Source organism: Silurus aristotelis (genome assembly GCF_946808225.1).
Source record: "Silurus aristotelis genome assembly, chromosome: 14".
Lineage (NCBI taxonomy): Eukaryota > Metazoa > Chordata > Actinopteri > Siluriformes > Siluridae > Silurus > Silurus aristotelis.
Genome location: NC_139587.1, coordinates 20,605,518 through 20,628,515, shown reverse-complemented (window position 1 = coordinate 20,628,515; position 22,998 = coordinate 20,605,518). Strand labels below are relative to the sequence as shown.

General features: G+C 36.6%; 2 protein-coding genes across 6 annotated transcripts; both read left to right on the top strand.

The window, feature by feature from the left end:
• Positions 1 to 259: 259 nt before the first annotated feature.
• matr3l1.1 (matrin 3-like 1.1) lies at positions 260 to 17,149 on the top strand. 4 transcript variants are annotated; one of them, XM_083560691.1, is made up of 23 exons: positions 260 to 1,333; positions 3,920 to 4,839; positions 5,940 to 6,001; positions 6,180 to 6,218; positions 6,531 to 6,547; positions 7,036 to 7,142; positions 7,446 to 7,507; positions 7,611 to 7,649; positions 7,731 to 7,762; positions 7,845 to 7,897; positions 7,976 to 8,095; positions 8,400 to 8,524; positions 11,908 to 12,745; positions 13,417 to 13,498; positions 13,613 to 13,650; positions 13,792 to 13,884; positions 14,061 to 14,249; positions 14,361 to 14,492; positions 14,874 to 15,004; positions 15,934 to 16,000; positions 16,282 to 16,366; positions 16,480 to 16,601; positions 16,701 to 17,149. In XM_083560691.1, the coding sequence occupies exons 2-23, from the start codon at positions 4,051 to 4,053 to the stop codon at positions 16,740 to 16,742; spliced, it is 3,264 nt and encodes a 1,087-aa protein (XP_083416817.1). In that variant the 5' UTR covers positions 260 to 1,333; positions 3,920 to 4,050; the 3' UTR covers positions 16,743 to 17,149. The 4 variants fall into 4 exon arrangements, with proteins under 4 accessions (XP_083416817.1, XP_083416818.1, XP_083416819.1 ...); XM_083560692.1 differs by having other exon boundaries at positions 3,720 to 4,839; XM_083560693.1 differs by lacking the exon at positions 260 to 1,333 and adding an exon at positions 1,361 to 3,831.
• Positions 17,150 to 17,586: 437 nt separating this feature from the next.
• tmem216 (transmembrane protein 216) lies at positions 17,587 to 22,690 on the top strand (the record flags this gene model as incomplete). 2 transcript variants are annotated; one of them, XM_083560765.1, is made up of 6 exons in its annotated part: positions 17,598 to 17,888; positions 18,249 to 18,262; positions 19,224 to 19,317; positions 21,654 to 21,746; positions 22,009 to 22,210; positions 22,408 to 22,690. In XM_083560765.1, exons 1-6 carry the CDS (start codon positions 17,876 to 17,878, stop codon positions 22,421 to 22,423), a joined length of 432 nt encoding a protein of 143 aa, XP_083416891.1. In that variant the 5' UTR covers positions 17,598 to 17,875. The 2 variants fall into 2 exon arrangements, with proteins under 2 accessions (XP_083416892.1, XP_083416891.1); XM_083560766.1 differs by lacking the exon at positions 22,408 to 22,690 and having other exon boundaries at positions 17,587 to 17,888; positions 22,009 to 22,214.
• Between the last annotated feature and the right edge of the window lie 308 nt (positions 22,691 to 22,998).

The window sequence follows — 22,998 nt, the reverse complement described above, 5'->3', positions numbered from 1 at the left end:
TTCTTATTTTGGTGTTCATGAAACCTAGAACACTCTGGTAAGAAGTTGTGAAGTTTTGCATAGTGATTAGTGAGGGCCTATGGAACATTCCTAATAGCTTTGGAAAGTCTAAGGCTGGGGTTAACTGCTACCAATGATCTTGTGGCATTGTCGGTTCAATTTTGGGCCTAATTTGCGTAGACCCAAGCTTCCCTGGGTCAAAACGAGTTTAGCACACTGTCGTCGTCTTCTTCTTTCGGCTGCTCCCATTAGGGATTGCCACAGCGGATCATCCGTCTCCATACCACCCTGTCCTCTACATCTGCCTCTTTCACACCAACTACCTGCATGTCTTCCCTCACCACATCCATAAACCTCCTCCTTGGCCTTCCTCTTTTCCTCCTTCTTGGTGGCTCCATCCTCAGCATTCTCCTACCAATATAACTCATGTCCCTCTTCTGCACATGTCCAAACCATCTCAATCTCACCTCCCTCACCTTGTCTCCAAAACGTCCTACATGGGCTGTCCCGCTAATAAACTGTACGATGCCAATTTCTGCCTAATAAGATTTTCTGCTATCTTGTATTTTTTTCCAGTCGTGTCCAAATTCTGGCATGTTATTTTCAGAGTAAGGATCACAAACGTTATGTTAATGATCCAAATATTTTGCCTATTCTAAACCCAACAAATCTGACAGCAAAGCCTCCAAACTGGAAGCGAGGCAACAACTTTGCACACTGTTATTAAACTCGGTATGTATGTTCAGGACCATGACTTGAAGCTATGGAAACTTTTCACCTACCAGAGATGGGAAGTAATGAAGTACAAATACTTTTTGTAATTTGTAACTTTTCTGGTATCAGTACTTCAATATTTTTCTCACAACCTTTTACTTTCACATTTTAAACAAATATTTGTAGAAAGTTCAAACAGTTTGTGTTGTCTATGTCTGAAACGCTTAAAACTTATTATGCTAATTATAACAAATTAGGCTGCCATTCTTATCCAAAATCACTCGGACTCCTTGCTTGTTTTGTTGTGGTTTATATATAGTTAGTGTGGTAATGTGACACTAACACTGTATGTAACTGTATGTGTTTACAAATAGAATCCCTACCTCAAATTAACAGTATTAATGTTTCAAAAAGTGAACCTATACAATAATATGTGCAACTTTCAGGCAATTGTATTTCTCCATTTGAATGCTTCAGGGTGACATTTCGGGTGTGTTGTGTTGTAGCATATTGAGACTTTTACTTTGCCTCGTGTTCCTTTTTTATCCTGCGAACGGAGCTTCCATTAGCTGTCCTGCTCTGCTACATTCAATAAATTCAAGGCTAAATTCAAGAAAAGGTATGTTATATGTGTATATAATAAATATGTTAATCTAAAGCTAAAACCACAGTGGCTTTCGGTCAAAAACAAGCTAGTCAGCTAGCTAGCTTTAAACTAAAGCGTATGTAGGCTTGTAGAAAATGTCGTTATTGCACTCTTTCGGGAAGATTTCACACTTAGGTTTCATTATAGAAACAATATAATATGTATAAAATCCCCAAACACTTTATTAAATCACTGTAATGTAATATAAAACATTATTCTGCTCGCTGTTGCTCTTTACGACAGCTTTCCTCTGTGTAGCATATCTCTGTCCCTGAAGTCTAAATAAAGTAAATATGTGTAAAATAACCTCTAATGCCTATTAATGTTTTTATAGTTTATCATTTCTACCGTCAGCTACGTTATGTTGTAAACTGCATATATGTATATTACTATATATATTATTTCTTCTCTTGGACATTTCCTCATATCTTTGGAAACACAGGCATATTTATAGGACATTCCACTATGAGTACGTATTGAAATGAGTTATTAAAAACATCATGTCTGTTTTTAAATAACATAATATCTGTATGATGAATAGGTTATAACCATGTTTGAAGTCTCTCTACTTTTGATAAAAAAAAACCCTGCAAAAGTCCAATCACTTTGTAGGGCATTTGAAAACATATGATGCCTTTGTTGCCATCCTTCATTGTTGTCCTTCAGTTGTTTAATATATTTAACATAATTACGTTTGTGTTAGGGTTTTGGTCATTAAGTTCAAAGGACATCCGTTGGATGGCGCTATAGCGTGCAGTACGGAATTGCGATCATGTGTACTTTACTGTCTTCGCCTCGAGTTAATGGCTGCTGCACCTTTTCGCTCCATATTTGCATTCAATTTCCTTGAATTTGTTGCTTTGCCAGACATGCCTACTCTCCCACCCACTCTCCCAAGGTCGGCGTTGTTTGTGCTGCTGGAAGTCACCATCTCTCATCTCACCATCTCTGGTTACTGTACTTCCACTCAGAGATATCAAATTCTTATGCCCGATATACATTGGGGGATTTGGGGCTGTCTTAGATGAAAGATGAAGCAATCGTGAGGATTTCTTTTGGCTCCTAAACGGTGGTCCTACATCATGCTGTGAGAGCGGTTCAGAAACGGCTGTTGTCATGGTCCTATGAAGCCTGTGTGAAAAATTCTACCACCTACATCTACTGTCTAGCCATGACCTGCGTCATAGGCTCCGATTCAATAGGTGGCGTCGTCTGGTCTGCTTACGTGTTGTACCCATGTTAATTGTATATATGTCGCACAGCGTGATCGCACGGTCTGTGGAAGGCATTAGATAACCAGATATCTAACGTCTGTGACACGAATAAAGAAAAAACGAGTGGGTAAAAAAGAAACATGGACTCTAAAAAAGTAAACTTTGTGTCCATGTAAACCTATAGTACAGTAGCTAAAGTAGTTAAGGACAAGGTACATTGTGAGCAGAGTATAAGTAGGGACTACTACAAGACTAACAATGACTGCATAGCTAAAAGGGAGAGCCAGAAGATAATGCATCCAACACCAGAGTGAACCCATGGGGTTTTTAAAATACCAGTTCACCAAAGCACTCTGTGCTTGTTGATGCTTCAAATCTGCTCCTTGACCTTTTCCATAACTATGTGTCTTTTGTAAAAAAAATAAATAAAAAAAAAGGTCTTCCACCTGCTATAGGTTTCACTATTAAGGGTGCCAACAAATAGCCTGCACCTACTGATTGAAGTAGACATGATGAATCATAATAGATCCAATGAAGTGTGAAAATGATAGGGCTGATGTGGTCATATCTTCTGGTTCTATAAGGACTGCATTCGGGATTGACTGGAACATGTTTGTGCACTTGCTGGAACATCCAGACAGTAACACAGTACAGAGGTAACCTAGAGGTAACAAACATTAACGATTTGCGATATTTATTTCGATATTATAGCTGGTGTCTCTCATCTGGCTTTGCCCAAATGTACATCTTGTGTGTCATCGGCATAACAGAGAAAGCTTATATAATAATCAGGTTAGTGTAAGTGAGTTATTAAAGCAGTCCTGGCAATGATGTGTCAAAGTCTTGCCACTGTGCTAGAACCCTCCTGATGTAGATCTCAGTTAGCTAGCTAGCTAGAGAGTTTTCGAAATCGGGATGGGCTTGTGTGTAATACAATACCTGCTATTCTTATTCTGGCTGCTAGTTCTTTGTTTCAGTGTAAGAATGTGTTCCAAATTTGGTTAACTAGAACTTCGAGTGGCAGCCAGAGTGTAATCCGTGATGCGCATTTTTATTGTGAAAATTTCATTAATCCTTAAACAGACTAGCTATGAGAACATCTTGGTATACAGATTTTTATTGACAGATGTATGTCTGTCTTGAAGATTTCTTCAAGAACAGGAAGCAGCATTTAGCTAGTCTTGCAATTATCAACACACCCATTTCAGAATTCCCTTGTGATGGTGGTGTGTCAGAAAGACTCACTGGTGCTTGGAGGTAAGTCAAGGTTAATTGCCTTGTTACTTGACTACAGGAAGGACCTTAAATGCATGATTTCCTTCTTCTCTACAACCTTTATCGACAGGTGATTGATAGTCTGCAACTCAACCAGCATCAACTCAACTTCCATAAAAAAAACAAAACCAAAAAAAACGCTTTTGTAGATCAACCACTTTCTCTGCTGTTTACACATCTGGAAATCTCCGGACCTGCAACATGTCTCAAAAATACCCCTACACGAACGCAGGGGATGACTTTTTGTCCCATCAGGACATGTATGCAGATTCCTACCAGAGACAGTCTCATACACACCAGCCAAGCGCTAGATCCACGTCACATGAGCAGAAATGCTCCACGGCATCCTCCAGCCGACCTGTAGACTGTCCCGTCCACTTACCCGGGATGGCTTTGTCATTTCTTCAGAGCTGTGGACTGGAACCAAGTGACCTCGCCCACCTCGCAGAACTTCCGGAGCATCTCATCACGGTCGAGACACTTCCGAAACTGCTTTTACAGGTCAAAGAACGCAAACTGTCCAGCAGTTCATCATCTAGGCCCAAAACAAGTCAGCCTCTTGGTGACACCTCGACTTACGCCTGGGAGGAAAGCAGCCACAGCAAACCAATTGAGTATCCCATTGAACTGCCTGAGCAACCGGTGTACCCCCTTCCTCCAGAGCAAGTTCAGAGTTGGCAAGACCGATGGGGGAATCCTCGACAATTTAATTCTTTAGACACCAGTACCAGGAGTTCCAGAAGTAAAAGCCGCAGCGTTTCAGACTACAGCATCCCCAAGGACAGTGACCTTTACTGCAATATCACAGAATCAACAGAGTCCTCATCACACTCTTTTGTTGAGTTGGGACCGAGGCCTTTGCTTTCTCTGAGATTAGATCCACCTGATACTGTGCCTAAAAGGAAGGAGGCCTCCGATTACAACTGCAAAGTTCCCCCAGTTTTTCCTCATGTGTGTTCCCTCTGTGATCTCTCTATACCCTCTACAAAGGTAAGTAGTTTCTTGAGTTTACTTACAGCTATCATTACATCACCTCGCCAACAAACCAGCTCGCCGGTAAGTTTATTGGAAAACACTGCTGCTATAATGTCTGTAATGCACAGTGTTATCATTTTTCTATTTCAGCTGGATTTATTTGTTAGTTTATCTTCATTCATTTCTGCTAGGTTTAATTTTTTTATTGATATATTTGTCCTCTCTAGCCATTTTATTATAAATAGACATGTATTTTAATTGATCATTTTAGTTAGAGTTCATTTTTGCCAGATCACTAACGACTAAAATGCACTATTTTATTTTTTTACTTAAAAATCTTTTACAATTTATTTGGTTTGGTTGTATGAGGATATAAAAAAATCAAAAAAGGTTATTGTGATGTAAAAAAAAATTAAATAAATAAAAATTAAGCGATATAAATCACGTCACATTTGAAAAAAATCCGAATTATTTATAAAAATAACCTGGTTGTATAAATGCACACGCCATTTTAATTGATGCTGCGGTTTTGTTCAAAATGAACCAATCACATTCGATCTTGTTTTTAGCATTAGTTATTCTGATTAACTAATGGGAAGGAATAGCTTAACCAAAAGGGGTCAATGCAACCTTCTTTTCTGATTGGTTCTCACTTTCTTTTTTATTTTATTTTATAATTTTATATTGAGGGTGAAAAAACTTCTTACAGAATTTACCTTAGTTGAATTTTCTTCTGACATTTTTACAGTAGTAGTGTACTTTATAACCATTGTGGTCTGTTAGGATCACAGCTTTGGAAAGCTGGTATGCTTAATCAACAATTTAGTTATAAAACATAAGTATGTCTTACGTTTTTAATTAATCTTCAGGAGCATTTTGAGTTTTGTTTCATTGTTTTTAATGTATTTTTTCTTATTTTAAATATCAAATATCTTAACATCGTTTAGAAATAAACTAATCAACTTACTTGTATGATGCAAAGGAAAAATCCTGTCAGTGGTGGGACTAACAATCTTGAATACAAATGCACGACATATTTATTGTACTGTCTTTAGTGAAGGATTTCATTCTGTGCAATGTGCATGTATTTTTGTTTTTCCCCCCAATATTTGTAGGACTGGTTTTTACATGTTCGAGGTAGTGAGCATGCAAAAAGGCAGCTTAAACTAGTGAAAAAGTAAGTGCGTGCTTCAGCCATAAACATAGTGTATTTTACGTTATATTATTGTTGTTATATGATTTGATTAAATAGATTATTGTTGATATATTTTGTGTATTGATAGTAAAATAAAAATCAGAAATCCTCAGGCAGAGTTTACACTGTTAATGATTTTATCATGAAATATTTTCTGTAGGTACCCAAAGTGGGATCAGACTATCGAATCTGCGAGAAGGTAAATAAATAAATAATGGGGAAAAAAACAAATTTTTAATCTCAATTCAGTTGTTTTTTACCGATTTGGATAGAACCAGTGTTTACAATAAAATCGCACCGACGTAAAACTGTGTCGGACAAACCTGCGGATTATGAATTTATATAGATTTACGTTATAGAAGATGCATCAACCCATTTATTTGTAATCATAATTATACTGTTAAAAATCATTTTTGCGCTGCATTTTTCATTTCACTCCTTTTATTCTTTTCCTATTAGGATGTGTTATATTGTTATACTAAATTCTAATGTTAAATTTTTGTCATTTCAGGACTAAAAGCACTGAAGGTAAAAGTCCTCACCTCTTCTTGAACATCCTATGTCTCATGCTGTATCACTCAGTCTGGGGTTGTATTTAGTTTTAATAATTGGCACTCTGACTGCACGCCAGGCCTTTTCACCCCTATAAGACTAATTATCTTTACTAACTTGTGGTTGAATGACCAAAATGATCACAACCACACTCCAACAAGACCTTCCCAAGAGGAAGGAGGAAATTATAACAGCAGATGGGGATGATTCTTATGGTCAGGGTTCCACAAACTTTTCCCCCTATAGACTGTGTACAAAGCTGCTAGACCACAGCGGCAAATACACAGTGAAAAAAATACACATTGTTTAAATCATTCTTTCTTGATCTAGATTTTTTTTTGAGAAACGTCTGTGTAAAATTTGGCATTATCTGCATACCTGCACAGAGAATACACAATTTTTCGACTATCGGTTAAAATTATTTGGTTGCTTAATGTATTAAAAATATTTCAATGTCCTGTAAGTTTACAAGGTCCCAACCAGGAAGGAGGCGTCAGACTTCAATGGCACCAGTCCCCCAGTTTTTCCTTACCTGTGTGTTCTCTGCAATGTTACTGTCTTTTCTGAAAAGGTAAGTAGTCTTCATAGAGGCAGCAAAAAAACATTCACAGGTTGAATAACTAGATCATGTTGCTAGACACCTATGTGCATAATTACATGCATACATTAAACTGCATTGTTAAGCTTTTATTTTATTTTTTTATTTATTTGTGCAATATCAATTATCAAATACATATTGCACAAATTATTGCCTGATCTAATAGAACCGAATATTCAATTTTATTCTTTATTACCACAACAGTAATTCTCTGCTATCTTCTGTCTGCTTATTTAACAAAAACAAAGTATTTATATATAATTATTTTGTAAATAGAGCTGGTCTGGACATATTATTAGTGGACAGCATGCTAAGAGTCAGCTTGACCTTATGGGAAAGTAAGTCCATCCTCACCCAGTTTTCACTTAATGTACTAATACGACATTGAAATACATGGATAGTGTTTATAAAGCGTATATAAATGCAATAACGTTTCTGTAGGTACCCGGAGTGGGATGGGACTGTTCAGTCTTCTAGAAGGTAAAGAAATGGTCAAGAATTGAAAATGTTCTTGTTTAAAATGTAATTAATTTGCAGACTAACTCTTTGTGATTTTATTAGAAATGATGGTAGCACCTCCACTGACTTAAAAGGTAAAAATTCTCAACTTCAGATAATGTTAAAAATGTTAGTTCAAATATCATCATATAGTAATTGTGCTGTTTCTTGTTGAAGATGGAGCCTCGAAAGAAAGTACTAAAGACATGAAGATGTTACAGGGAAAAGAAGTAGGTTATTTTTTAGTATTTATTATTACCATATATTTCAATTCAATGGTTAATGGGTCGTTTTTGTTTCTGTTTTAGCCGAGTTCTCGAGTTGTGAGCTTTACACCGCTACCTGTTGGCGATGGTATCACTTCAGAGTTGACTGCCATTGCTAAACGCTTCGGATCTGTCAGGAAATCCTTGTTTCTGCCAAACCAGGTACCGAGTGGAAATTTTGTATTTAAGGTTCAAGTATAAATATGAACGAAAAGACCATTCCTTTAGTGCGTACTGCTGAAACTCTCCTTACATTATGATAATGTTTCTCTGCTCGTTTGAATGTGTCATGTATTTCACTTAAAATCACACACATGACTGAAAGTCATCTGAACCCTAAAAAAGAAAATGTCAAAACTAAATATCTGAGGCAATAAATTCGTAAGGTGCACTTTCGAAGCAAAATGTCAGGTGGACCTTTTTTCTAAGTTGTGTTTTCTGATACATCACTTCCTCTCTTTTACAGGGTTATGTGGAAATGACTTGTTTAGCAGATGCCAAGAAATTGGTTGAACACTATTCAGCCAAGCAACTGAAACTAAAAGGCAAATTCATTAAAGTCACCTTCTCTTGTGACTATAAAACACTAAGGCAAGTAATGTTTATGCGTTATACGGTATCTCACAAAAGTAAATGCACCCCTCACAATTCAGCAAACATTTCAGCATATCTTCTCAAGGGAAAATACTATAGAAATAAAACTTGGATATCTTTTAGAGTAGTCAATGTGCAGGTTGTTTAGCAGTACAGATTTACAGTCCTCTGGAAAATAACTCAACATACAGCCATTACTGTCAAAATATCAGTACACCCTAAGTGATGACAGCTGTATGCCTCTTAACCAGGCAAACCCACACATCCTATTCATCATGTACATGTTTTTATCTGCTTGACAGCACCATAGAAATTTGTGTATCTTGCATTAGAGCAGTTAAAATTCTGTGCTTTGAGTACAATTCTCTCATACTGACCACTGGATGTTCAACATGGTACCTCATGAACACTCTGAGTATTTAAAAATAAGAATTTTTGCTGTTCACAAAGACGGCCGAGGTTGTAAGAAGATCAGTAACACCCTGAAACTGAGTTACAGTACAGTGGCCAGGATCATACAGAGGTTTTCCAAGACTGGGTCCATCAAAAAAAGTTGAGTTCAGGTGGCTTAAAAAAACAGACACAAGTGCTGCCATCATTGCTTTAGAGGTTGCAGAAGCGGAAGATCTTCAGTGAGGAAAATAAGTATTTAAACACCCTGCTATTTTGCAAGTTCTCCCACTTAGAAATCATGGAGGGGTCTGAAATTGTCATCGTAGGTGCATGTCCACTGTGAGAGACATAATCTAAAAGAAAAAATCCAGAAATCACAATGTATGATTTTTTTAACTATTTATTTGTATGACAGCTGCAAATAAGTATTTGAACACCTGAGAAAGTCAATGTTAATATTTGGTACAGTAGCCTTTGTTTTCAATTACAGAGGTCAAACATTTCCTGTAGTTTTTCATCAGGTTTGCACACACTGCAGGAGGGATTTTGGCCCACTCCTCCACACAGATCTTCTGTAGATCAGTCAGGTTTCTGGCCTGTCGCTGAGAAACACAGAGTTTGAGCTCCCTCCAAAGATTCTCTATTGGGTTTAGGTCTGGAGACTGGCTAGGCCACGCCAGAACCTTGAGATGCTTCTTACAGAGCCACTCCTTGGTTATCCTGGCTGTGTGCTTCGGGTCATTGTCATGTTGGAAGACCCAGCCTCGACCCATCTTCAATGCTCTAACTGAGGGAAGGAGGTTGTTCCCCAAAATCTCGCAATACATGGCCCCGGTCATCCTCTCCTTAATACAGTGCAGTCGCCCTGTCCCATGTGCAGAAAAACACCCCCAAAGCATGATGCTACCACCCCCATGCTTCACAGTAGGGATGGTGTTCTTGGGATGGTACTCATCATTCTTTTTCCTCCAAACACGTTTAGTGGAATTATGACCCAAAAGTTGTATTTTGGTCTCATCTGATCACATGACTTTCTCCCATGACTCCTCTGGATCATCCAAATGGTCATTGGCAAACTTAAGACGTGCCTGGACATGTGCTGGTTTAAGCAGGGGAACCTTCCGTGCCATGCATGATTTCAAACCATGACGTCTTAGTGTATTACCAACAGTAACCTTGGAAACGGTGGTCCCAGCTCTTTTCAGGTCATTGACCAGCTCCTCCAGTGTAGTTCTGGGCTGATTTCTCACCTTCCTTAGGATCATTGAGATCCCACAAGGTGAGATCTTTAATGGAGCCCCAGTCCGAGGGAGATTGACAGTCATGTTTAGCTTCTTCCATTTTCTAATGTTTGCTCCAACAGTGGACCTTTTTTTACCAAGCTGCTTGGCAATTTCCCCGTAGCCCTTTCCAGCCTTGTGGAGGTGTACAATTTTGTCTCTAGTGTCTTTGGACCGCTCTTTGGTCTTGGCCATGTTAGTAGTTGGATTCTTACTGATTGTATGGGGTGGACAGGTGTCTTTATGCAGCTAACAACCTCAAACAGGTGCATCTAATTTAGGATAATAAATGTAGTGGAGGTGGACATTTTAAAGGCAGACTAACAGGTCTTTGAGGGTCAGAATTCTAGCTGATAGACAGGTGTTCAAATACTTATTTGCAGCTGTATCATAGAAATAAATAGTTTAAAAATCATATATTGTGATTTCTGGATTTTCTTTTTTTAGATTATGTCTCTCACAGTGGACATGCACCTACGATGACAATTTCAGACCCCTCCATGATTTCTAAGTGGGAGAACTTGCAAAATAGCAGGGTGTTCAAATACTTATTTTCCTCACTGTATTTGTCAGCGCTCAGACCACACAGCACACACTGCAACAAGTTAGTCTGGATGGCAGTCGTCCCAGAAGAAAGCCTCTTCTCAAGAAAACCTGCAAGCAGTTTGCTGAAGACAACCTGTCCAAGATCATAAATTACTAAAACCATGTCCTGTGGTCTGATGAAACTAAGATAAACTTGTTTGGCTCAGATGTTTTCCAGCATGTGTGGCGATGCCCTGGTGAGGAGTACCAAGAAAACTGTGTCTTGCCTACAGTTAAGCATGGTGGTGGTAGCTTCATGGCCTGTGGCTGCATGACTGAAGAGGGTACTGGTGAGCTGCGATTCATTAAGGAAAACATGGATTACAACATGTACTGTGACATTCTGAAGCAGAACATGATGCCCTTCCTACAGAAACTGGGCCAAAGGCAGTTTCCCAACATCATAACAACCCCAGACACACACTGAGGAAGGTGAAGGTGATGAAGTGGCCAAGTATGTCTCCAGACCTGAACCCTGTTGAGCACCTGTTTTGCATCCGCAAGCGGAAGGTGGAAAAGCGCTATGTTTATAACATTTAGCAACTCCGTGATGTCAATGTCGGGAAGTGGAAGAGGATCCCAGCAACAACCAGTGCAGCTCCGGTGAATTCCATGCCCATGAGCATTAAGGCAGTGCTAAATAATAATAGCGGTCACGCAAAATATTGACGCTTTGGACACAGTTTTGACATCTTCACTTAGGGTGTAATTACTTCTGTTGCCTGTTATTTTGATAGTAATGGCTGCATGTTGAGGACAGTAAATCTGTACCTCTATACAAGGTGCACTTTTATTTCTATTGTATTGTCCCTTGAGAAGGTATACTGAAATGGTTGCTAAAATGTGAGGAATGTACTAGCTTTTGTGAGATACTGTACATTTAGTTTTTATTATCGAATGTTATTGGACTCATTGCAGACTGAACAATGCACAGTGAAATGCTTTTTAGGACTGTAATATCAAACCACGATGTAAATATAATGGATAAAAAAGATAGATGGCAGCACCAGTATAACTATATTTGTAATAAAATGCAGATATGTGCAGATGTATTTGCAGTACAATGCCGTGCATAATCAAGCTTGTATTTTAAATGGTATTCTTTCCTTGTTTATCCCCCAGAGATGCAGAGGGTAATGACAAAACACAATCCTGCAGTTCTTACACCCATAGAAGATCTAGCCCATGCAGTCGCTATCAGAGGGACTCCACTAGTCCCGGGAGAAGACCTTCATCAGAGAGGACTCATTCTAGCCCTAAGAGACGACACTCATCAGACAGGTCTCAATCTAGCCCCGATAGGAAACGTTCATCAGAGAGGACTCAATCTGGCTCAAATAGGAAACGTTCATCAGAGAGGACTCAATCTAGCTCAAATAGGAAACGTTCATCAGAGAGGACCCAGTCTAGCCTCAAGAGAAAGAGTTCGTCAGAGCGGACTCAATCCAGCCCCAAAAGAAAATGTTCATCGGTGACGAAACATTCATCAGAGAGGAAACACTCATCATCAGAGAGGACTCATTTTAGCCCCAAAACAAGTTATTCATCATCCAAGAGTGATCATGAAAAAGAACGAAAAGATTCTCAAAAATCCAAGGAGAACCCTAGTACTTCTACACATTCATGCCATTCCTCAAGCTCTACTCTTAATGATCTGGAAAAAGCAAGCATAGATACAGAAGAACAGAGAAGTATGAGCAACAACTATGATGAAAGCATGGATTCAGACAGTGACCTTGAAGGGCTAGAAGTGATAGCAGATGATGGTGAGGAATTGGCACATGACATTGATGATCCTGAGAATAAAACAAGAGACCAGCTGAATTTACCATCAGAAACAATGGATACAACAGACATTTATACAGACGAACAAGAAAAGACTGGAGGAGATGCTGAGGACTTAGAAGCATCAAACGGTTTGATTAAGGGCCAGGACTTTGAAGAGCATGCAGACCAAGAAGTAAGGACTTACACTGACTGGCCTTGTTATTAAGAACATCAGTACACCTGCTTATTCATGCACTCATTCATGCACAGAATAGTAGTTCTAGTCAGTGTTGACATCATGGGTTGACCTAAAAAATGTGATCACAGTGACTTTGACCGGGGCATGTTTGTTGGTGTAAGACAGGCTGGTTTAAGTTTTTCAGCGAATTCTTTGATCTCTTGGAATTTTTCACACAGCAAACTCTAGAGTTTACACAGAATGGTAAAAAAACAATTCTGTGAGTTGCGGTTCTGTTGGCAGAATCACCTGAGTTGTCAGAGGATATTTGCCAGACTGGACTTTTAAAATTCATCTGCCTTAAGGTGTGAACAACCATCCATTCAGTTCAAACCTTTACGGTGATTCTTCTCTGACTGTTCTCACTAACAAGGTGCTTCCACCTGCAGATCTGCTACCCATCAGATTTGTTTTTATTGATTTTATGTAACATCTGTGGACTGTTATGTGCAAAAATCCAAATGTAAAAATATAAAATATAAATCATGGTAAGGTCACTAAGATCATATTTTTTCTTTATTTTGATGTTTGATTTGAACATTAACCGTACCTCTGGACCTGCAAGCAAGTGTACAGTTGTTCCAAAAGCTGGTCAATTAATGTTTTAAACTTTTTTTTCTCCACAGTACGATCATGACTTCCCCATGATCCTTGCAAATTGTGTGACCTTAGATGAATTCACTGAAGAAAACTTTTCAGACAGTCAAGGTAACTTTTCATAATGCCAGAGCACTGCAGCTTTGTTTTGTTTCTGTTTTTAGTTTAACTCTTGCACAGCAGATCTATAGAATTGAAATAATCTGTACTCTATATGCTTTTTAGAATCAGAAGAACCAAAGGCCTCAAGCCCGAATATTGAGGTTAGTTTTCTTTTTTTGGCGTTTTATTTTCGGTGAACGTCTGAAGGAGTCTGAGGACACAGTAGATCTTGTTTCATACACATTCATAAAATTGAACATTTTAGGGTTGATTTTATTTATATATTTTTTCTATTATTTAAGGAAACATCAGACAAAACAACCACATCCACAAATACAGTTTGCAACGTGAAGCAAAATGATGATGAATCTGATTCGCCTAAAGAAGAAACTGAGGTTAGTCTTCTTATAATTATTTTTTTTTTTATTATTATTATTTGTTTTTCAGTGAACATCTGAAGGACAGTGAGGACATAGATCTCGTCCTATGTTTGATCACATAGAATTGCCATATCTGTGACAAAATTGAATGTTAGGGTTGATTATTTATATTCTTCTTTTTATTATTTAAGGAAACATCAGACAAAATACCCACATCCACAAATACTGTTTGCGAAATGAAGCAAAATAATGAAGAATCTGAATCGCCTAAAGAAGAAAGTCCCAGCAAAACAACTGAAGAACTCGGTGCCTCCCAGAATCTGGACAATGCTGTAAGTCAGCCGAAAGAGGAACAGGACACTGAGGGAGCAAAAGACAAGGTAAATAAATCTGTTGCACTGATTTTAATGCACATTGTATTTGTATGTTATTATTATTGTTGTTATTATTATTATTACATCTGATAATTTTATTACTCTGAAATTTTTTAGGAAAACTTTGGCAAAGTCCTTGAGGTCAGGAATCTACCAAGCACTGAAAACTATACAGACTCAGATTTTATGAACATCATAAAGCGATATGGAGACGTTACCCACTATGTGCTATTTCACAGTTGCAAAATGGTAAATAAGAGTAAACATTTTCCTCATTTCCTCATAGACAAGCTGTCAACTTGTTCTGCATTTAAAATGATGTATTTATAACAGCTGCAGAATTTGGATACGTCTACAATTTTTGTCTGTGTTTTCCTGCACCAAGGGCTTGTCTGAATAAGCTATAAATCAAAATTTTAAAACCTTATTTTCAAATAACAGCACATACAAACAGGTGCTATAGGTTTTTAAACTTAAACTTTTAAGTTGTTATAGTGTTCCTGAGAAATTGTCTCTTTACATGTTATAGAGAGTAAATCAACACCTTCTGGCCAAATCAAATGAGTGAATTCGGCTGCACTGTTTTTTTTTTTTTTTCAGCACTGTAAATTGTTCTTGAATTTTTCTTAGGGGTTTGTTGAGATGGCACTTGCATCCGACGCTGAGAGAGTTGCAGCTGATTCTAAAAATCGAGATATTGTACTACGCGGTAACATCCTGAAGATCACAGTGACTGAGAAATACTGCTGTCTACCTGAAAGGTAATTCTTTTAATCCATATCAGTCTCATCTAACAGTTCGGAGTACAGTAATCCCCACTTTAACGCGGTTAAAATCTCGTGCCCCCGCTTTACCGCGGATTTGCATTTGCCACATAAATAGTTCTTTGACTGATTTTCCCGGTCTCTCGCGGATAGCATGATAGACCAAAAAACTTATAGGGAATTGTTTTTATTGAGTTTTATTTTAAAATTATTAAAGTTATTAATAAAAATATAATAATTACTTATAAATTCAAGTAAAATGTTAATATAGTACTGTATGCATAAAATAGCATTTTTTGGGTGGCATCCGTTTATCCTGGTTATCGAGGGATTACTGTATATATTTAAATGAGAGGGATGACAAAGGAATGTAATGTAAAGATGTATTGAGTGACTGTTATAAGGGAGAGGAATTATTAAATATTAGTAAATCAACAGTTCGTTGATAAATGTTAAATACCTCCACCTGTTTAACTAATATTCTGTTAATATATACAAACACACATACTATATATACAGACAGTATGGTAATGTGACAGTCCTTACTTTATAATTAACAATATTAATGTTCTTTGGCGTAAACCTATACAATATAAAATTTCTGCCCGTCTGGGTGACATTTGGGTGCATTTTCTTGTATCACTTTTATTTTGCCGCATCCCTCTCTCTTTATTTATTTATATATATATAATATATATATATATATATATATATATATATATATATATATATATATATATATATATATATATATATATATAAATTAAATTTATATTTTGTTATATTCTGTTTTCAATCTTTTATTTCTTAATTTGTTTTATGTTACAGTAAACAGTTGTAATAAGCATTTCAGTCCATGTCCTACTGTGTATGGTTGCCATATATGACAACATTTCAATTTCACCCTTGCTTGCTCTTATCTTTAGATTTACTATAGAGTCTGATGAGGATGATGATGACGAGGAGGAGATCGGTAAAGGAGATATATCTAAGGTAAGTACAAATCATAGTCAAGGTCGCATGGTGTAGACTTAACTAAAAAAAAAAAAACCTGCAGTGTTTTTTGGAAAGGATTCAGACACTTTAGGGTCTCATTGATTCTGTTTAAATCAGAATCAATAGGGTCCCTCTTAGATTTTAACATTCGTCACAAACTCTATTTTATATTTATTTAGTTATTGAAATAGTAATTCCATTATCTTCTTTTATTTCCTTCCCAATAAACATATTGCTACTCGTATATAAATATTATTACATATTGTGTTTTATTGTAGGAGTCCAGTGATAAGCAGCGGAGTAATGAATTAAACGGTAACACAAAGTTTTCAAATGAATCTCTTGATAGAGATGGGCCAATAGGTATGTATTTTAAATTATTATTTTTTCTTTATTGTTGTTACATATTACACTGTATAATAGATAAAGTATGTGCTACTGCTTCACAGAACCAAATTCTGGTGTTTTGTTCACAGGAACTGAGTTTGTCCGGCCTGTAGTGGGATACTTTTGTAGCCTGTGTAATGTCATTTATGCCACTGAAGAGGAAGCAAAAGACGAGCACTGCAGAAGTCCATTACATTATCAGAAAGTGAAGGTAAACCGTCAGCTGAGCTTGCTCTGAATTGTAATTTTCTTGTTATTCATATCAAATTATACTTCTTTGTGCTGATCTTTTTCTTGTACTTTTGTTTAGGAACAAAAGGAAAAAAGTGGCACTGTGAAAAATAAAAAGTAATTTGTATAGAATTGAAAGGCTTTAAGAGACATAGGACTCATTTTAAGTTTGCAGAGTGGAGTAGGACCCCCTCTGATCGTCCACCTTCTCCCCAGGAGCCTGACTGAAACGGCTTCCGGTTTGTCCCAATTAGCACAGAAAACGTAGAAATCGACTGAATCGTTGAATAATTATTTTTTTCCTGTCATCATATAAAGTCCTGTACTATAACTGTTTCATGTGTTTTAATAATAAAACTATTTTGCTGGTACATTTTATTCAATGAACACTAAGGAAAATGTTTTAATTTTTTTTGCTGTTGAAATCTTTTTCTTTTCTTTTTTTTAAATGTGTATTAACCTTTTTTTGTGTCTGTTTTATCAGTGTGCACTATTATTATTATTTTTTTAATAAAAAACATAAATGCAGAACTGATGTGAGAAATGTTGCCTATATAGTATAGTATTCTAAATAATGGCATGCTGATCTACAGGGACGTGTTACAGCCTCACAGTTCCAGGTTCAATAGTTTAATCCTGAGCTTGGATCAACCAGTGGATCAACCAGTGTTCAAGATGCCTCTTTTGAGCTCTTTTTAGGTATCCTCATACCTCCTGTGCAATGGGAATATGTACATTGATAAATAAATAGGTTGGCCATGCGAAAATGTGCATCCTACACTGAAGCGAATGTTTGTGTTGAAGATCGAGAACGAGTTTGGAAATTGTCTTAGCAAAAAAAATAATATTTAGATATTTTCACTGACATACATTAACACATTAGTGCATTGAATTAATGTTCATTGGGAATGAATGGAGAGTTTTACATAAAGAGTTGACAATACTGTGTAAAATAAAAAAAGGCAGGAACTCGTGAATAAGAAAAAAAAACATCTAGCAATGAAAACAAAAATAAAATTGTAAATAGTTAATGAATCAAAATCAAACACGTAGTTTTGCTCAAATTGGTTCTTGACTTTGCTGAGACTGAGATTAAGGGAACTGCTTTCTGCGAGCAGAGCCGCTATTTTACAGCGCATGCCCGTCACTTGACTTCTGATTGGATCGCAGTCACATGGCTTCTCAACAGATTTTCATTGGTGAAGGTGTAACGGTCGCTCCTATAATGCGACGCCGTCTCCATGGTATTCCAATATGGCTGCCCACGGTAAGACACTTACAAAGATTTTATGCGTTGATTGTGGATATCAAGTGAAACCTATAGAAGAATGCATTTGTGCCTGCTATCCAAATTTTCTTGAATATGTGTACTTGTCTTTAATATCGTACTGCTTTGCTCAAACACTTTTAGGGCTTTTTCATTTGTATTTTACTCTAATAAGTGTGTATGCTTTACTCCTGCAGTGTTTGTATATATGGATTATGAAATTTGTTTACCGATTTTATCGTCCTATTTTATACACGCTGCCCAAACTATCAATCGGCACAAACTCTTTCCCCTAAGTTCAATGTATAAACTATCAGTTAATGTGATTCAGGATTGTAACCATTTTTTCTCTCTTTGTAGGACGGCACCCCATTGTATCCTTTAAATATAAAACTAACTCACACTCCTCTTTCTGTGCTCATGCTTAATTAAAGTAACATCTCGAGCAGAGGTGCTCACACTTTTATTTTTCTATGAAGGACCAATAATCAAACTTGATTGAGGGCCATGGGCTGACAGTAAATTCTGCATTTGCCACAAACTGTAATGTATTTAAAACTAAAGTTGCCATGGTTCCCTTCATTTATGATTTTATTTTATGTGGAAAACATACACAGATCAGGCATAACATTATGATCACCTGCCTAATATTGTGTTGGTCACCACTGTTTCTTACTTGGACCACTTTTGATAGATTCTGACCGCAGCAGACCGGGAACATCCCACAAAAGCTGCAGTTTTGGAGATGCTCTGACCCAATTGTCTAGACATCACAATTTGGCCCTCGTCAAACTCACTCAAATCCTTACGCTTGCCAATTTTCCTGCTTCTAACACAACTTTGAGGACAAAATGTTCCCTTCTTGCCTAATATATCCCACCCACTAACAGGTGCCATGAGGAAGAGATATATAATATATGTAGATGTGTGTAGAGGTGTAGATAGACAGGTTACTCTGTAATCTACTTAACTAATGCAGTTTTATTTTTAGTCTTTAGTTTTTATATGCTTTATTATTGTTTAATAAAGTGCAATGCCTAATACAGCTTTTCAAGCTGTAAGCATTACAGTCATATCCTTGTCATTTTAGTGCTCTCTTATGAGAAACATGAAGCTGTTTCTGATTTTTTTAAAGGTTTAAAAATTGGGCTGCATCTGACTTACTGACACTCAGGATATTATGCAGGTGAGAGTTAGGTTGCTTCTCGGTTAACACTTGTTCAAGTTCTTGGAAAGCCAAATCATAGGTTGCCCTGTGGGCTCTGGTTTGGGCATCTCTGGTCTAGAGTGTTACAGCAAAATGATTTGATATAAGCCTTCTTAACAAAATGCCAGTTGTCCTCTATGCCCCTGCAGGTCCTGTTTTATTTGAACAGTTGGTATTTTGCTGCCTTTTTTATTGCTGAAATTCTGATGTTTGTCTATAAAGGTAAATTATCATAATTTTTTTTTCTGTTGCACATTTCTTTCTTTTTTTAATTTGTGAAAGCACTCAGTTGGGTATTTGATTGTGTATCCTTACCTTATTTACATTTACTGGCTCTTAATATATTTCTTTTATAAGCCCTGATATGAGTAATGTCACTCATTTTCTCAGAATAGTAGTAAAGCCTGATATGTTATGATGAGGTTGTCAGAAGCAGCAATATTGCTACAGTTATTGACAGTGTCAGACAGTAACAAAGTAAATGCAATTTGTTACTGTAATTAAGTAGTTTTTCGGGTATTTTCACTTCACTCACGGAAAATTATGATCACGTCAATGATTATATCATGTCACGGTGAATGAACCTGGTCGAGAAGTTCCCTCACTCATACACTTAGAAAGAAATGTATAGGTGACGTCACCTCAGCCTTCAGGGTTTCCAGTGGGAGAACTGAGAAGAATTGGAGTGATGTCACGACAGTAAGGAGAGCTGAATCCAAATAAAAATGTTAAATGACCAAAAAAGGTCTAAACCCTCAGGATCATAATTCAGAAAAAAAAAAGAACCATGAAAAAGATAAAGGTGTGTATGCAGCTCTATCACTCATCTCGTTATGAGGATAGTAAAGACTAATGTATTTAATGAAATAGGCTAATAACTATATAGCACTTGTGCTGTGTTTCCTGCTATGCTTTTATGCATAGAGCAAGAACATTTATTTAAGCTGCATAACATGTAGTTTATCATAATGTGTGAAGCAACAAAATTACAGCCTAACTAGTCTAGTTGGATTGTAGTTAAACAGCATGTTTTTATTTGGGTAACTATAATTAAGGTGATGTCATACAGGTTTTCTGTGATTGTACTGAGTTCAGTAAGGGGGAATCTCCAGTGCATCCAAATTTGTGGACTACTCTGAGAGTATGTTCTTATTCATCCACATAGCTGAAGCAGAGAAAAGCTTTTCTGAGCTGAAACTAATCAATGGGGAGATGTTGGGTCATGGCGTGGTTCACCCAGGGGGCATCATTCAACCTAGAACCGCTATTGCCACTTGCTGGTATTTAGTTATCACGAACATACAGTTCAGCATCAGTTCAACATCAAGCAGAACATTTTGAGAGGAAGAAATGATGGAAGAAACATGTGACTAACATGCCACAGCACCGGTGGCCTTATTTGCGCGATTTAAAAGAAGGTTTTGGGCTCATGATAATTTATTAGATATCAGTGTTCAACTTGGTATTTGATTGGTCTGCTAAGAGTAACATTAGAGCCTTTTCACATGAACTAAGTAGGTTAAGCAAAAGTTTTGAGATAAAATGATAAGACATTATAGCCATAAGTACATTTTAAGGCAAGTACTTTTAATCAAGTTCTTTTACTTGTACTGTAGTAATATTTTACCTACTGTATCTCTACTTTTACTCAAGTACATGCTTTGTGTACTTCATCCACCACTGCTTATTAAAACCCTCAGTGTCACTATTGCCCTGCTAAAATACTAAAGAACAGTTCACCAAATCTGCGCATAAGCGACAGTCTCTAATTCTGCATGTACAAGGTGGAAGTGTGTAATAAAGTAGGATGTGTTAATGCACAGTGTTTGAAAAAGAGCCAGCAACTCTTCATGTTTTACTACAACACATAACAATAGCATGCACTTTAGGAACAACAGATACGGTAAGAAATATATCAATAAATAATACATAGTACTGGGAAGAAAAATGAGCTCAAAATGGCAATATATGAAATGTATGAAGCTTTTTAATGGTCTTAACAATAAATTGTTAATAATCAGAAAATTAGCAAAAATGTGCAAATCCGACCCGTTAAACCTTGTTCAATTTATGAGCTTACTGTCAGCTTATTATCAAATAATGAATTACCTTTTAATAAAATCCAAACTTCCCAGAAGAGTTTGGAAATGGGGATTGAGGTAGATTTTGTGTATTAATTTTACATCAAATGTTTTAATCATCATTTACTTATTGTGCACAAAAACATTACAATAATTGTGAATTTCCATGCTTCTATATTTTATCCCAAAGTGTTCAGTCGGAATTTTCCAAACAATGATTTTTTTTGGGTTAACACTCTTAAACGTTTAATATTTTGCTGTTTTGGGTCCAGAAGTGTATAGAAATAGCCAGTGAATGTATCCATAAAATGTGACTTCATAATAAACTGTAAAGCAGAAGTGTACTTTTGTGAAGCTAATTTGATATATTATTGACTGTGTTTTCATTGTGTGAATAGACTCAAATTTAATTATTTTAATGATGCAGATTGTGAAGTGATGAATATTGATAATATTTATGATTTTTCACCTCTTCAGGAATCTTGCTGCCATACCCACAGGCTAATCTTATACTGGATATTGTTCTGTTGCTTCTCTATGTCGGTCTGGAAACCCTGCGATTGTTTTATGGTCAGTGTAATATAATGCTGGGATTTATGAAAACGTAGCTAAGCATTTCACATGTCACACTTCAAAGCAATTCTTTTCGATTAATTTAAATCATTTTAACTTTTAACAATAGACACTGTCTCAAATCAGCTTTAGAATATTTAATAAAGTTGTGTAAAAGATTGTATAAGTTTAGTGCCTACAAGTTTGTTCCTTATAATTTTAAATTTGAGTTTATGATTTTTACTTGATGACTTGTTGATTAAAATCATGTTTATTTCAGGCTGGAAAGGAAACCTGTGTGAGCGCTCTCTGATGCTCATTGTTAGTGTCGGTATCTTGGTGCCCTGCACGGTACTAAGCGTCTACTATCTGCTCCTGCAGACATTTATACTTCGCCTTGAATTTATCCTCAATGCTATCTTACTCTGTTTCTATGCTCTGGAGCTGGTTCTGGCCGTAATAACCATTGCATCTTTTTCCAGGTAGAATGTATAATGTTTAGCATCTATTTTTAATTAATAGACAATAGCATTTTTGCACAATATTAAAGCTTAACTAGGTAAAGTACCATATCATTTAAAAAATGTTGGATCAGTATCTATGCAATATCTGGCCCATGTGTGTTCTAATTATTGTTGCCATATTTGTAGTCTGATTCTCTTCCTTTTCATTCTTTCAGGGTCAGTGTTTATTAAGGATGTTTATGAACAGAAGAAAATAGTTGTTGAATGAGAATATCCTGTACTCATGTCTGATCTACTCAACATAGTAACGCATCTGCACCGCTTGCTGCATTTCTCATCCTCTTTTAGCAGCAACTGAGATCAATATCACACATATTTCATCTTTTTTATTATTGCACCTCCTTGACTGTTTTGTATTTGATTGGAGTTTTTGATTGTATTTTGATAGTACCATATATGTTTTTCAATAAATGGAAAATATTTTTTATTAAAACTTCATTTGCTTACCACATTGCTTTTACTCTATTCATCTCTACTTCATGTTTGCTTCATGAGAAAGTTTTGTTTTATTTTACTAAAACTTTTTTTTTTTGTACAGAAAATTATTGGCTCTTACCTAATAAACTAAATACTTAGAAAGAGTTGAATTTCCCTGTGGGATGAATAAAGGGGGGGGGGGGGGGGGTTAGATAGGGAATAAAGTGACTGATTGACTTTGACAAGTATATGGCTTAATGTTCACAGTTATCAATATTACTTTTAGGTAATATTCAATAACAATAAAAAGTGGTTGACTTAAACATTGG

Bases quoted from the DNA above. Each gene is read 5' to 3' on its own strand.
- matr3l1.1 (XM_083560691.1), top strand. From the start codon at position 4,051: ATGTCTCAAAAATACCCCTACACGAACGCAGGGGATGACTTTTTGTCC. The intron at 4,840-5,939 runs GTAAGTAGTTTC...CAATATTTGTAG, and splicing joins TCTCTATACCCTCTACAAAG to GACTGGTTTTTACATGTTCG. The intron at 13,885-14,060 runs GTTAGTCTTCTT...TTATTATTTAAG, and splicing joins CGCCTAAAGAAGAAACTGAG to GAAACATCAGACAAAATACC.